General features: G+C 32.9%; 2 protein-coding genes across 2 annotated transcripts; one reads left to right on the forward strand and one right to left on the reverse strand.

Moving 5' to 3' along the window:
• The first annotated feature begins 4,958 nt into the window (after positions 1 to 4,958).
• On the forward strand, positions 4,959 to 7,123 carry LOC142611369 (uncharacterized). Its single transcript, XM_075783482.1, has 2 exons — positions 4,959 to 6,031; positions 7,007 to 7,123. The coding sequence occupies exon 1, from the start codon at positions 5,085 to 5,087 to the stop codon at positions 6,015 to 6,017; it is 933 nt and encodes a 310-aa protein (XP_075639597.1). The 5' UTR covers positions 4,959 to 5,084; the 3' UTR covers positions 6,018 to 6,031; positions 7,007 to 7,123.
• A 2,371-nt stretch (positions 7,124 to 9,494) lies between these two features.
• LOC142609932 (protein RGF1 INDUCIBLE TRANSCRIPTION FACTOR 1-like) lies at positions 9,495 to 11,516 on the reverse strand. The gene is made up of 4 exons (XM_075781658.1): positions 11,289 to 11,516; positions 10,995 to 11,174; positions 10,649 to 10,864; positions 9,495 to 10,199 (listed from the first exon to the last, which is right to left on the reverse strand). Exons 1-4 carry the CDS (start codon positions 11,289 to 11,291, stop codon positions 9,972 to 9,974), a joined length of 627 nt encoding a protein of 208 aa, XP_075637773.1. The 5' UTR covers positions 11,292 to 11,516; the 3' UTR covers positions 9,495 to 9,971.
• Between the last annotated feature and the right edge of the window lie 1,798 nt (positions 11,517 to 13,314).

Genomic DNA, 13,314 nt, shown 5'->3' on the forward strand with positions numbered 1-13,314 from the left:
GAACGAGGTGGGTGGGTGGTGAGTGAGGTGGGTTGTTGTGGTTGAGGCGTGGGTCTCTAGGTTCATGGGTCTCTAGGTTCATGGGTCTAGTTTCTGGGTTTTGTTTTTTACTGCCTCCCTCTCTTCCTCTCACGGTGAGGCTTCTCTCTCTCAAGTTTAGTTTTGTTTTTGTTTTTGTTTTTTTTGGCTATGGGGTCGATTTTTGGATGGATGTTGATTATGGTGGCAGTGGGTTGGCCATGGGTCTGGATTTGCTGTTAAATGTTGATGGTTTATGGTGGTGGTGGCTGATAGTGGCTAGTTGTGGGTGTGGCTGTGACAAGGGTTGCTTGGACTGAGAAGAAAGTGGTGGAAAGAGAGAAAGTGGTAAAATAAAAATAATATATTATTTAAATGAAGTTGTAAAAAAAATAAAATGTTTGATGTTTGGTAGATTGTAAAATGGTATGTTAAAATTGATAAAGTAAGATTTTGAAGTGGTAAATGCTAAAATATTTAGCATTCTTGCTCTAAGGGTCAAATAAAAAATGAAGTGATTAAAATCTTTTCTCTCTGAATATATATATATATATATTATTCCTTTAATGTATCCATACTATATCTTTTTTTGAGAGACACATATCTATATTCCTTTAATGCAGAGTAGTAGTTTAAACAAGTACCACAAACAATTAAATATATTTTATAATTCAATGTGTACTATATTTATGTGATGTATTTCATCAGCTTAAATTTTTTATTATAATTCAAGGTACGGACCCAAGAATGTATTGGTCTCTGTCTCTGATATAACATGTAGAGTGGATTTTGTTTGTGGAAATATGGGGCACGTGAGCTATCCCACTATTATGGGCTTTTGGCAAACATAAAACTTCGACTGGGGAGCTTCTATCATGTGCACAATAATAATTAACAAATTAACAACAATTATATTATTATTATTATTATCATTATCATTATTTATTGTCAGAAAAACTATTGAAATTACATTAATAAAAGAATAGAACTACAAGTTCATGGAGATTTTCCAACTACTAGCTTAATTTTCGGAGGGTTTTTGGTTGGCACTCTACCAGTGCTCTCTTGGTTTTGGGTTTTCTTATTCTTTAGATAGCCTCATTAAAGCGCGTGTGAACTATCAGCTTACTAACGATTTTTATGCATCATTAATAAGTGAGGGAGCAATTAGCCAACAACCAAGTCTATGCTCTGACAAAATAAGTAAATGTCCAAGAAAGCTTTGAATACAAAACAATAAACTAGGTGTGTGTTTAGCTCCAAATTAAAAAGTTAGCTTATTTTACTATTCAGATTATTTTTGCTACTATTTATAGGCTTCATTGCACTGGTACTATTCATGGGTTTTACTGTACTATTTTAGCTAACTTTTATTTTTATTTACAGTATTTTCAGTAAAAAAAATTTAGTTTCAACAAAATAAATAGATCCCAAACTAACCTTAGATATATAAATAATAAATAACAATAATAATTATTATTATCATTAGTAGATAATATAGGATTTGAAATTTATAGTTCTTGTTTCATGATGATCGTATTTTATTATCAAGTCAAGCTAAATATTAATGGGGCTTTTTTTTTGTAAGCATGATTCAAATCCATGTCTCTTATTCGACTATAATTTTTTTATTAATTGACCTAATTGAAACTCATGAAAATTTTATTGATAGACTTTATTCATAATTCTGGTCTCTTAACCACTGTAATGGCTAAGTTGTGGGCCTTGTGGGATGGTCTTCTTTTAGCCAAAAGTCTTCAGCACATCTCCAATTTGTTTGTTGAACTAGATGATTTAGTTGTGATCCACCCGATGAACAATGACTCAACTAACTTGTCCTTGGAATCTCTTCTCTTTGATTGCATGAACTTCTTGAAGACCTTTCAAAACATACAGTTTGAACACTCTGTTCAGTGAAGTCAATTGTTGTGCAAATGCTTTATCTAAACTTGGAAATTCTAGTACCTCTAATTTTGTTATTTTAGACTATTCGCTACACGTGGTGGAAAAATATTTCTGTATACTCTAAAATAAGGAGGGAGTTTGTTGTAATAGACTTGTGGTTTTCTAACTGTTTTGTATGATATACCTATTTCTACCGAAAGTAAATTACAGTAAAGTATTTTTTTTTTCCCTGGGAAAAATTAATTCATTGAAAAGAAGAGAATTGAGAGGAACCAAATCAAGCTACTACAGAGGAAAATTACAGTAAAGTTTTTTACACATCTAAAGTATCAGAAGCCAATTAAAGATCTTTAAAGGGAAACTTATCGTTTGATACTTTGTCTTTTAGATAATATACTTAAGCAACAGTTTTGATAATAAGTATTAGCCAACCAATCTGGCTACTGAAAGAAACTGCAATTTTTTTTTCTCAAATTAATTCAATAAATTCTCACCTATTTCAAACATCGAATTTTTATTCAACAATTATTCAAACCACAATTGTTTCAAGTTTCAAAAGTCTATTTCCAACTTCTGTACCTAACTCACCTGAATGAATCCACCGCCAACAAATAGATGATGCCACAGCCACAGGTGTCGTATGTTCCATGAAGCAAAGTCAAATTGTTGGTATTTTAAACCAAACATGATGCCACACCGCGGTGTAGTTTTTTTGCTAACTGTGTACTGTGTACATATAGTGAACATTATATATTTGGGTAACCCCTCTCTCTCTCTCTCCCTTTTATAAATTTTTTTTATTACATTTGGGAAATTTCTAGCTCAAATATTAAAAAGAATAGTATTTTTTACACAAATGTTAATGCATACGCTTTACATATATGTGAAAAGAGAGGTGCTACGTCCACAACATTTTTACAACATTTTTACAACAAATCATAGGTGGTTAGTTGTTATTGGTTCAAATTTGAACCTAACACTAAGATTACTTTTTTGCCCCAACAATAACAACCAGTAACATCCTGCCACTTAGGATTTGTTGTAAAAATGTTGTGGACATATCATTTCTCATGTGAAAAAGCAACAAGCAATTAAAATCGTGCGTTTTTACATGTATGTAAATGTGTGAATTACTTTATTAACATGTGTGCAACAAATTTTTTCCTATTAAAAAAAATTAAACTATAATGCCCTTGTCATTCCAATAAAATATCCTTATTTAGTTATAACCCATCACCCGGCCAAAATTGATAGCCTTTATCTAGATATGGTTTTAACTTTTAAGCCTTTTCAAAGAGGCAAAGAACAAAATGATTTATATACCTCTAAACCTTGTTTATGATGTTTTCATGTTGTAATCTATATTTTCATGACCAAACTATATATTGTTCATAGTGGTACTAAGAACCTTGCTAGTGATAGAGTATGTTAGAATTTTTTTTTTTCTTTGGTTTAAGAGAGAATGTTCCATAGTGATGCTGACTATGGAAGCATCAAGAAGAAGAATGTTAACATGTTCGTTTCTAGAAAACAAGAAGCAAAATTCATTTGCTTATAAAAATAATCTCGAATATACAAAGGTACCTGGAATCCACAAGTAAAAAGGGTTTGGAATCTACCAAAAAATAGAAAGACAAAAAGTTTGAACTTTATTAATATCAATAATTGCTCTAATAAAAAACGTTTACAGACTTGGAGGTCTATTTAAGGGCTCCATAAAACTTGACAAACAAGAAAATATATTTTAAAATAATTTCAAATTAATAACTAACCATAATAGGAACCGAATTTGATCTAAAAAGCATTAAAAACACCTAAAAATAAGAAAATAAATATCCTAATCCTAAAATAAAGAAAATTATATTAAAATACCAGATATAACAAATTATAAAAATTAACTTAAAAACTCTGTCCAACATCACGTAGTGGAGAGGAAAAGTTCATTTTTCTTTATTTGCATTAATTACAAAAATGAGATTAGAATGACTTTTTTTTTTTGGCTAAGCTTAACTAAATTCTAACACAATAAAAGTTTATTTTGGTGTGCAATATAGTATACACCCTAAATTAAAACATTTGTTACAATTAAATTTGTAAAGGAAAACTATGTCATAGATATTATAAGATGTTTTCTAAATTCTTCGAGTAATTATTGGGTACTTTCAGAGTATTATAAGTGCTTACTCTTCCATTTCACATAGTTGTAAGTTTTACTAATTAAATTTATGGTGTTATCCACAATTCATGTGAGAGAGGGAAGTACGCATTTATGATACTCCTAAAGTATTCAATAATTTTCCAAGTTCTTTTGATACATATGTTTTTAATTACTTTATTTAACTCTTGTGCTATGGACATATGATCCAAGGTTGTATTTGGTAAGGAAGGACAGGAGAGGAAAATAATTAGTAATTACCGCTCTTAAAATAAAAACTTTATTTTTCTCACTTCCTTTTCTCTCAATTTAAGATGAAAGAAAGTATTGGGCCAAGAAATGAAATAAATCCCTCACTTTTTTCTTCCTTCTCTACAATTCTATCCGACCATAAAATAAAAAATCTCATTATTTCTTTTTCCTCTCTTTCTTTTCTTTTCCTTTCGTCTTAAAATATAAAGAGAACCATGATAAGCACTCCCTTTGTTCATAAATCATAATGACTGAATTTTTTTTATTTTTTTTAAGATAGCAAAATACCACGTAGCTACACTTAGTTAAGTTTTAGGTGAGGTAGTCGGCTGAAAATGACCCAAAGTTAAATAAAAATATATAGTAACTCCCAATCACAAACAAACACTGGGTTTTTGATAGTTGAAATTTGAAAAGAAAATACTACAAAAGATTTCTACATTTTTCAAGATCCATATCCAACTTACACCTGTCCAAACCTACACCACAAGCATTGACATGGTCGGCTTCGCTGTCAAGAATGCCACGTACGTTTACACCAGCTTAATTGTCTCAGTTAAACGAATTCAAACATAAACCCTTATTTATTGGAACAACCATGAAAACCCCTCGTTGTTGACACTATATATCTCAGTCCTAATCACCAATCCAGCAGTTCATGGGTACCAAAATTTCACAAACTGCCCAAAATAAATTAAAGGGAACCTAATCTCCAAAGTCGATTTTTTTGGAAAACCCCACTAGGGGATGAGCCATGGATACCTTAGGGTCTTCAAACAGATTATCAGGAACTTTCTTTACCCCATTGCTAATCTCTTTGGCTGGCATAGCTACAAGTACTTTTGCAATATTAGCATACCATACCATTGTGCTGCGATATTGCCTAAGGGGGAGGCGACAACAACAACAAGAACGACAACAATTAGCCAATGGGCTTAGGGGCCAATCCACCATTGGTGTAGACCAAAAAATCCTTGATACAATCCCAATTCTCTCTTACACAACCAAAAAATGTGAGCTATTTCGTGTGGATCAAACCGAATGCGCGGTTTGCTTAGGAGATTTGGAGGATGGGGACAAGGTAAGGTTGTTGCCTAATTGTAGACATGCATTTCATGTTCCATGCATTGATAAATGGTTCTTGGGGCATTCGAGTTGTCCAGTTTGCCGATCACCCGTTGTTGCACCCGGGGCACCTTTGGCTATAGACGGTGATGGGAGTGTACAAATGGCTCAAAGTTCACCTCATGTTCATGGTGATCAAGGAGGTGGTGTTCATGTTCATGATCATGATCATGTTCATGTTCATGATCATGATCATGTTCGTGATCATGATGCTGCTGATGATGCTGTTGCTAACATTTCGAGGGAACAACAACAACAACAACAACCTGGTGGTTTAATTCGTCATGGGTCTCTTGTGTTTCCTACGGAAGAAAAACCACCAAGGGTGATCTATAAGGGTTTGAAGAGATCCATATCCATGGATCATTCTTGTGTCATTATCAACATACAAAAAGAGCATGAAAAGGAACACTCAGCTTCTTCTTCTTCAACAAAAGATGTTCCAATGTGCAGTAGATCTGCAAGGCAGGTAGATCTGAAGCCTTGGAAGTTATTGAGGTCTTTCTCGCAACTAAAGTCGAGTCGGGGAAGCACCACGGCTAATGGGATTCTTCCGTATTGAGATGCCTTTGAGAGGTGATCATTAATTATTATTGTAAATATGCATAATAAGTTGAGGATTATTATGAGTTATGAGCTATGACAACCTCTTTTGTTTTTAGTTTTTACCCAAAAAGAAAAAAATAACAAAAAGACAACCTCTTTTGTGAAGAATAATACCTGGTCTAATTTTAATATACCTTGTAAAAAGTAACGTTATTAATTTCTTTTACCAGTTTAATCTTTTTTTATTGTTATACTTTTAGGGAATTTGCTCTTTTACACTTGTTAATATGTACACTTCATACTCATCACATTTATAGTTTTCACATAAAATGTCCACATTTTTTTTAAAGATATTCACATTTAATACTTGAAATAAATGATGAATATAAACAATGTACAATAAGAAGTATGCAAAACTAATGTCAATACTTTTTTTTTTAAATCTTTTTTGGCTGAACTAAAAATTTCATCAATCAACAAGAGAAGTAACAATGGAACAATCGATTTTGCAAGCATCTAAGATGACAGCAAGGGCTTCATGCTTTTTACAACAAAAAGAACTCCTAATTAAGCCTAATAGCTAATGCCCATACTTTTGCAGTGGTTAATGCCCATACTTTTATCAATCACCTGTATGAACACCTCTCTCATTTTAACATATTTGTAGCAATTCACCTTTTTAGTTTGTCAATCATATTTCATCTTACTAATTTATTTTTGAATTTTTGAAAATTTACAGTTTAAACTCTATAGTTTAAAGAGGTTTAATTTAAACATTATGCTTTTAAAACTTACAAATTAAACACTAACCTTTCAAATGTGCTTTAATTTACACCCTAAGCCTAGCAAACTATTACTGCATTAACTTTTGAGATTAGAAAAGCAACATGTCTTTTGAAGTAGTAAAACATGTATATAATATGTTGTTTGCTATTGTAAATACCCCCTAAAAAAAATGACACTTAATCTTATATCATGTTTTGCTCATGGATATTTCACTCATAGAACAAGTTCAAAACAAAAGGAACATAGAAATGAGAAAGGAGTGGATCAAGAGAATGTGGAAGAAGAATGTGACTTTGGTGAAGAGAGATCCATCCCTAATCGAATCGAAATAAAGAGATCAACGTCTATAATAACATCAAAAGGTGTGGTTCCAACTTGGTTCTAGCTTGCAAAGAAAATTGAAATGTGTCAAGGGAGTTGGCGATTATAGTGTCATTCAGGTATCAACAATTGTCTTTGAATGGGTGGGGGCAGGTTTCATCTAAAGCTTACATAAAGAGATATTTTTTAGGGCAAAATTTAGTTCCAAATAAGTTTGAAGTTTTTTTCTCAAACCCACTATGTGGCGATGTATAAAACTATCTAAGAGTATTATTTCAACAAGTCAAACATGGTTTATTAAAAAAATTTATGTGACTAAAATTACACATGGATGGTTCAATTGCTACATGATGGATTAGAGGAAAATACTTCCAAACCAGTTTGGAGTTAAGCATTTTCCTTTTTTCTGCATCTACACTAATCGAACTCTTCTTTCCCAATCTCTTAATCTTCGACAATTTTTATTCTAAACTTTTGATCTCTACCTCACTTGGAAATCTAAACATGTCCTTTTTATCACACATTGAAAAGCAAAACAAGGAAGAGATAACACATCATCTTAGAGTGATGTATCTGATCGTTTCAAGTCAAATGGTGTCATTCTATCTAACTCAAAATTTAACAACATAACTATTAATAGAGTTCAATGTTTGAATTGGATGGCATTTGGAAAGTTTAGTGTTTAATTTCATAAACACTAAAACTATGATATAATTTGCAACTCCTTTTAAATTATGGAACTTAAAATGTATGTTTTCCCTTTTATTTTTCTAAGTAAAGGGGGCCAATGACTCCCCTCCCAACATACTCCATAATATATGGGGTACAGATGCCAATTGGTTTATAGGCCACTGTGTTTAGAGTATCTCCCTTTTAACTAGCAGGAAAAAAATTGTGATTATTAAAAAAAAATCGTCCATGTCATTATAATTACTTTTTTTTAATTAAAGTAACTACATCATTTGCACACTTTGTTTGCATGTACTCAATGGGCCTGAAATATTGATTTAAAGTGGTCTTGGGAACAATTTTCTACTAAATGCTGATTCGTTGGTTTACTTAGATCTGGGCCCAAAGCTTGGCCTATGTAGGAGATGCTGCCTTTTAGGGAGAGACACAGCACATATTTCATCATGACTTTTCCGTGGAAATGGTTGCTGATGATGCAAAGAATAGGCCTATCAGTTGCTAATTCAACAAGATAATAATAGTAGCGTGTGAAAGTCTCTTAGAACCGTGCTAGAGATTTATTAGTAAGCTTTGCTTACACTAAAAATCCAGGAATGACATACGATTACATGTGGTCCATAATAAATCTATTAAAACTCCAATTAAATCAAACAATTAACTTAAAAATTGAGCAAGGCAATTGAAGTACGCTAATTTGGGCAAAAACAGGCAATTAATGAGGAAACATTGCACACAAGAGCCACACTAAAGCATAGATTTGGCCAGGTTGGGTCGAGCTTTTGTCACAATTTACCAACTACCTAGTCGGTAGGCCTAACCTCCAAAGCACCTAGTGACTATTTCTACCCTCCCATCCCATGTGGGACAAACCATTTTTTTCTTCTTCTTCTTCTGAATTTGTCGGACAACTACTTATTACAAATAATAAAAACAAAGAGAGAACATACCCAAACCCCAAATTAGGTTTAAATTTAAGTTAAGCTTTTCCCTAATGAAGTTCCCACAAAATGCAAAAAAGTTGAACCAATGAGCACGTTCTGGCTAATCTAGGCTTCCTTTAGCTAAATGGGTAAAGACCCATATAATTTCTACCATAGTTGGTAGGAAGTTAAGGTTTTATAAGAAATTATAGAAAGAAAAAAAAAGGGGGGGTTTTAGATGATTGGTTAGATTCGTTGCATAAAGTTGACAATTGGGTATATTTTTATTTTTATTTTTTATAGTAATTCGTTGACTTACACACATGGAGGCAATAACTTGAATTTTGACGCACAAATATGTTTTCGCTTTTCAGTTTTTACGGCTTCCTTTTTCACATTTTAACTCAATTTATTATATTCGTTGTCCCCAAAGTTGGGCCATATTTGTACAATTAATTTAATGGAATGCTCTCGATATTGCTGAGCGCTTTGGCTCTTTAAATCATTGAGAGTAATATACCTACTCCTTGAATCCGTGGAAGCCGCTCTGTGAGATTCAAGTATCCATCAATTCATGTCCAACTCTACCTACTTGTTTGGCTTCTCTGCTTCAAATTGCAAAAAAAGGTGCACTACGTAATTGCTGTCTCTCTGTCTCTCTCTCTCTCTCTCTCTCTCTCTCTCTCTCTCTCTCTCTAACACAAGCACATCACATAGTTTTCATGAAAAATAAAGATAAGAGGAAAAGAGAGAGAAAAAGAAAAGGAAAACATGGACATAATTTTCCAAACTTGTTAACATTCATACAAAGTTGATTTGCACATTACATGGAGTATTAAACAATGAAAAGCTGTTGTTTCTTTATGTAAACGGCCCATGTGGTTGTGGGCCCTTGCAAACTATAAAACGGACTTCACAAAGACTTGCTTTTTAATTTCTTAATGACATGTACACCTTGCAACTATCAATAATAATTCTGCATTATTGCTTCTTCACAAGAGAGAATTTGTTGTTTTGGGACCCATCCCCTAAAGAGAGAACTTTCCTGTATACTTTTTTTTTTTTTTGGAGGGGGGGGGGGGGGGGGGGTTTGGTTTTTTTGTCTTTTGGACAACCCACACTGAAGGCTACCCAATACTTTCTCAAGAAAAAGACCCCCAATTTCCAAAGGGTGGACCGTGTAACATAAGTTGGGTTTTTTTTTAACTTTGAATAATTGAATTAAGAACTACTAGATTTTGAAGTACCATTGGTTAGGATCCAAAGGGAGCCCTATGAGGAATGCCTTTTCTTCTTCTTGCATTTGAAGGAGGTGGAGGAGGTGTGGATGGGTACATGTCTTGTTGTGCCCCTTCACGCAATTCTTCTTCTCCTCTTGATGAGACTAATCTCCTTTGTATACCTTCCCTTTCCATTAATGCTTCTTCATTCTTAGCCCCTAAGACAAAGCTTGTGTCCCCATTTCTCTTTATTCCTACAAGCTAATTCATTTAAAAGAAAAAAAAAAAAAAAGAGAGAGATTAAAAAGCATACAACTTTATAAGTAAATTAAGTATCAATCCAAGCAAAACCCAATTTACCAAAACTAGGTAATAATTATGAAATGATGGTGAGGATGATAATGATGTCAATTGGTGGATAGTGATGCTAATGGTTGATATGTGATAATGTGAATGCAAGTCATGTATGTAAAGCACTATGCATGGTTGAGAGAGAATAATATGGTAGCTTGTAATGATCAGCAATGGGGGATGCTGATAATGATATGGTGAAAGTGACATATACCATTGTGAACGTGGGTCATAATGCATATAGGTAATGGGTATGTCATGTGTGAGTTGTGAATGATGTTGATGATGATGATGATCGATGAGAACAATGTGAGATAATAAAAAAAAAAAATTTTAAAAATGGCAAAAAAATTGCTAACCTTACAACCAAGTGAACAGAAACGAAATGTGTCCAAAAGGCTCCTCCCACAAATTTCACAAATGTGTGAAACCCCTTTCCCAGATTTTGGCTGAGGCCTCTCATTGAGAAACAAAACTCTGGCACTGTTTATCACATAGGTCTGAACTCCACTTATGTCCAATACCTTCTGAATTTCTGAAACCCTCACCACATCATGATATGAAGATCTCCTTATCTTCAACAACCCAAAAAAAAAAAAACTATTACACATTCTCTTTAAAGAAAGAACAAGAAAAAAAAAAAAACCTTCATTGCATAAAAACTCAAAAACTTAAAATTGATTGAAATGTGAATGAGTTGACTACCTGAATGACTTGATGATCCTTGTGCCTAGAAGAGCGGCAATAAAAGCAAAAAGCATCGCCATTGCAGTCTAAACAAAACATGTTGCATTCACTCCTAGCCGCATCTCCATGAGTCCGGCATATTGAGAAGAAAGAAGTGTTTAGCAATGGCTCTAGCCATGGAGGTACCAACATTGTGTCCTGTTAAAAACCCAGAAACCAAAATTATAAGCTATAAAAGAATCAAGAGATAACACAAACACACACACAATGCTACACATTATTCAGAGAAGGAAAAAGAGTGATTAATATTACCATTTAGAATGTGAGTTTTGCCTCTTTGGGGCTTGTTGGGAACAGAAAGAAAGAAATCAGAGAAAGAATTGCAGATGAAAAATATTAGTCTCTCACAGAGAGAGACTAAACGACCTGCAACTTAGACTTCAACAACAAAACAACGCTTAGACTAAGGGACAAGTCTCATAAAACAAATGCGGCAACGCCTAGGGAGAGATTTTCCAACGGCTGAGATTGAATAAGGTGGCTGAAGTTCAATCACAGCCGTTGATTTACGGACAGAGATAGGTGGGTTTGGCGCTTACGCTACTAAATGCATCTTTTTTTTTTCTCTCTTTTCTTTGATTTTTTTTTTCCTTGCGTCTCTACATAGGCACGAGGTCGGCCACTTGGCTACGCATGAGCTCTAAGAGCTGTTTCTTTTTCTAACATGGTGACTTCAACGCTCCTCCTTGTGCCACGTGTATAGATTCTTCCACGTGGCAAAATTTGGACTGTGTATTCTTGATTGGACCCCACATCTTTGATTTTTGTTTTTGTGAATAGTAAAACAAAAGAGAAAAAGGGTGACGTCTGAATTGTGAAAAAAAGTTGGGTTATGATGTGTGTGTAGCCGCCTCACAAATACTTCAATTAATGGGTGTCCTATTGCGTATGTAGTTTAAGTATGAATTGACTTCCTCCTCTCTCTTACCCTCTAAAATTCTGAAAAAATTATTAAATAATTTCAAAGTAAAATTGAAAAAAAAAAATTTTTAAATACAATGATGCTCGGAGGTAGAGTACTGTATCAACTACATTTCAAGGGATAGAGTTTCAATTAGATTAACCAATAGTCTTATCCTTCAATAAGAGATTTAGAGGTCAAATCTCACATGTATCAAAAACCAATTAATATCTAATGCTAGAATAAAAACCAATTATCAAGAGTTGACTCATACCCTTTATCTATAAAAAAAAAAAAAACAAAAGGAAATTATAGCTTATCATCTCAAACCATACCTCATATTACACTTTGCACCTTAAACTTTTCGAATGCAATTTTTACATCATAAACTATGACCCTTATTACATTTTGCACTCCAATGTTAAGTTTATTGTTAACTTAGTTGGAAAAATATGACACCACATGAAAAGACCGAATTATCCCTCTTCTTAATGCTTTAAAAATAAAAGATAAATTACACTTTACTACCCTAAACTATACTCCTTATTACACTTTACACCCCAAATCTTGATTTTTTATCTAAATTAACAGCAAACTTAATGACATAGTACAAAGTGTAATAGGGTTCATAATTTAGAATGTAAAATGTGCATTCGAAAAGTTTAGTGTGCAAAGTGTAACGTGTGGTATAATTTAGGATAGTAAAGTGTAATTTAAAAAAAAAAAAAAAAAACCTATATTTTAAGAGTAGTTAATAATTACTCAGAATTGACATGATGCCTGTATCAGTAAAAACAATCAATATATTACAAAAGTTAATTATTTTTACGTAACTTTTTGAACTTATTTTATATTTTAATATTAGTTTTATTTTTTGTTTTATGTTACCTAATACCAAACTTGATTCGAGGATCATAACCTCCATGGATTTTACAATTTTTTATTTTAATAAAAAAGCCATAATTACCACTTTTCATTAGGGTTTCTAATTCCAACCTTACCATTGGATTATTGAAATTTTAGCTCGGTCATGAGATGCTCATTATACATAATTTTAGGCAGCATGTCATGTCAGAGGGGATTAGTTTTTATATTAAACAAGAGACTGAGTTGTTAATCTATTATTTATTAATCATTATAAAAATACTAATAGACATATTCAGAACTTTGAATGAATAAAACTATGAAATGTTGCCGGCAACCTCAGTGTTTAAATGGCACCCAACATTTTAAACATGGTGAACATCACCCAACATCTCATTGATTGTAACCATTCATGTCATTGACCCATTAAAAACAACTAAGAAAATGACTAGGGTTGGAATTATAAATATTAACAATCCTCTAGTATAGGCTTGGCCAGTATTATTATTAACA

This window comes from Castanea sativa, chromosome 9 (assembly GCF_040712315.1).
Source record: "Castanea sativa cultivar Marrone di Chiusa Pesio chromosome 9, ASM4071231v1".
NCBI lineage: Eukaryota > Viridiplantae > Streptophyta > Magnoliopsida > Fagales > Fagaceae > Castanea > Castanea sativa.

Excerpts from the sequence above, each read along its gene's own strand:
- LOC142611369 (XM_075783482.1), top strand. The coding sequence starts at position 5,085 with ATGGATACCTTAGGGTCTTCAAACAGATTATCAGGAACTTTCTTTACC.
- LOC142609932 (XM_075781658.1), bottom strand. Across the intron at positions 10,865-10,994 it reads AGGATCATCAAGTCATTCAG|ATAAGGAGATCTTCATATCA; the intron begins GTAGTCAACTCA and ends GGGTTGTTGAAG. Across the intron at positions 10,200-10,648 it reads TCTGTTCACTTGGTTGTAAG|CTTGTAGGAATAAAGAGAAA; the intron begins GTTAGCAATTTT and ends TAAATGAATTAG.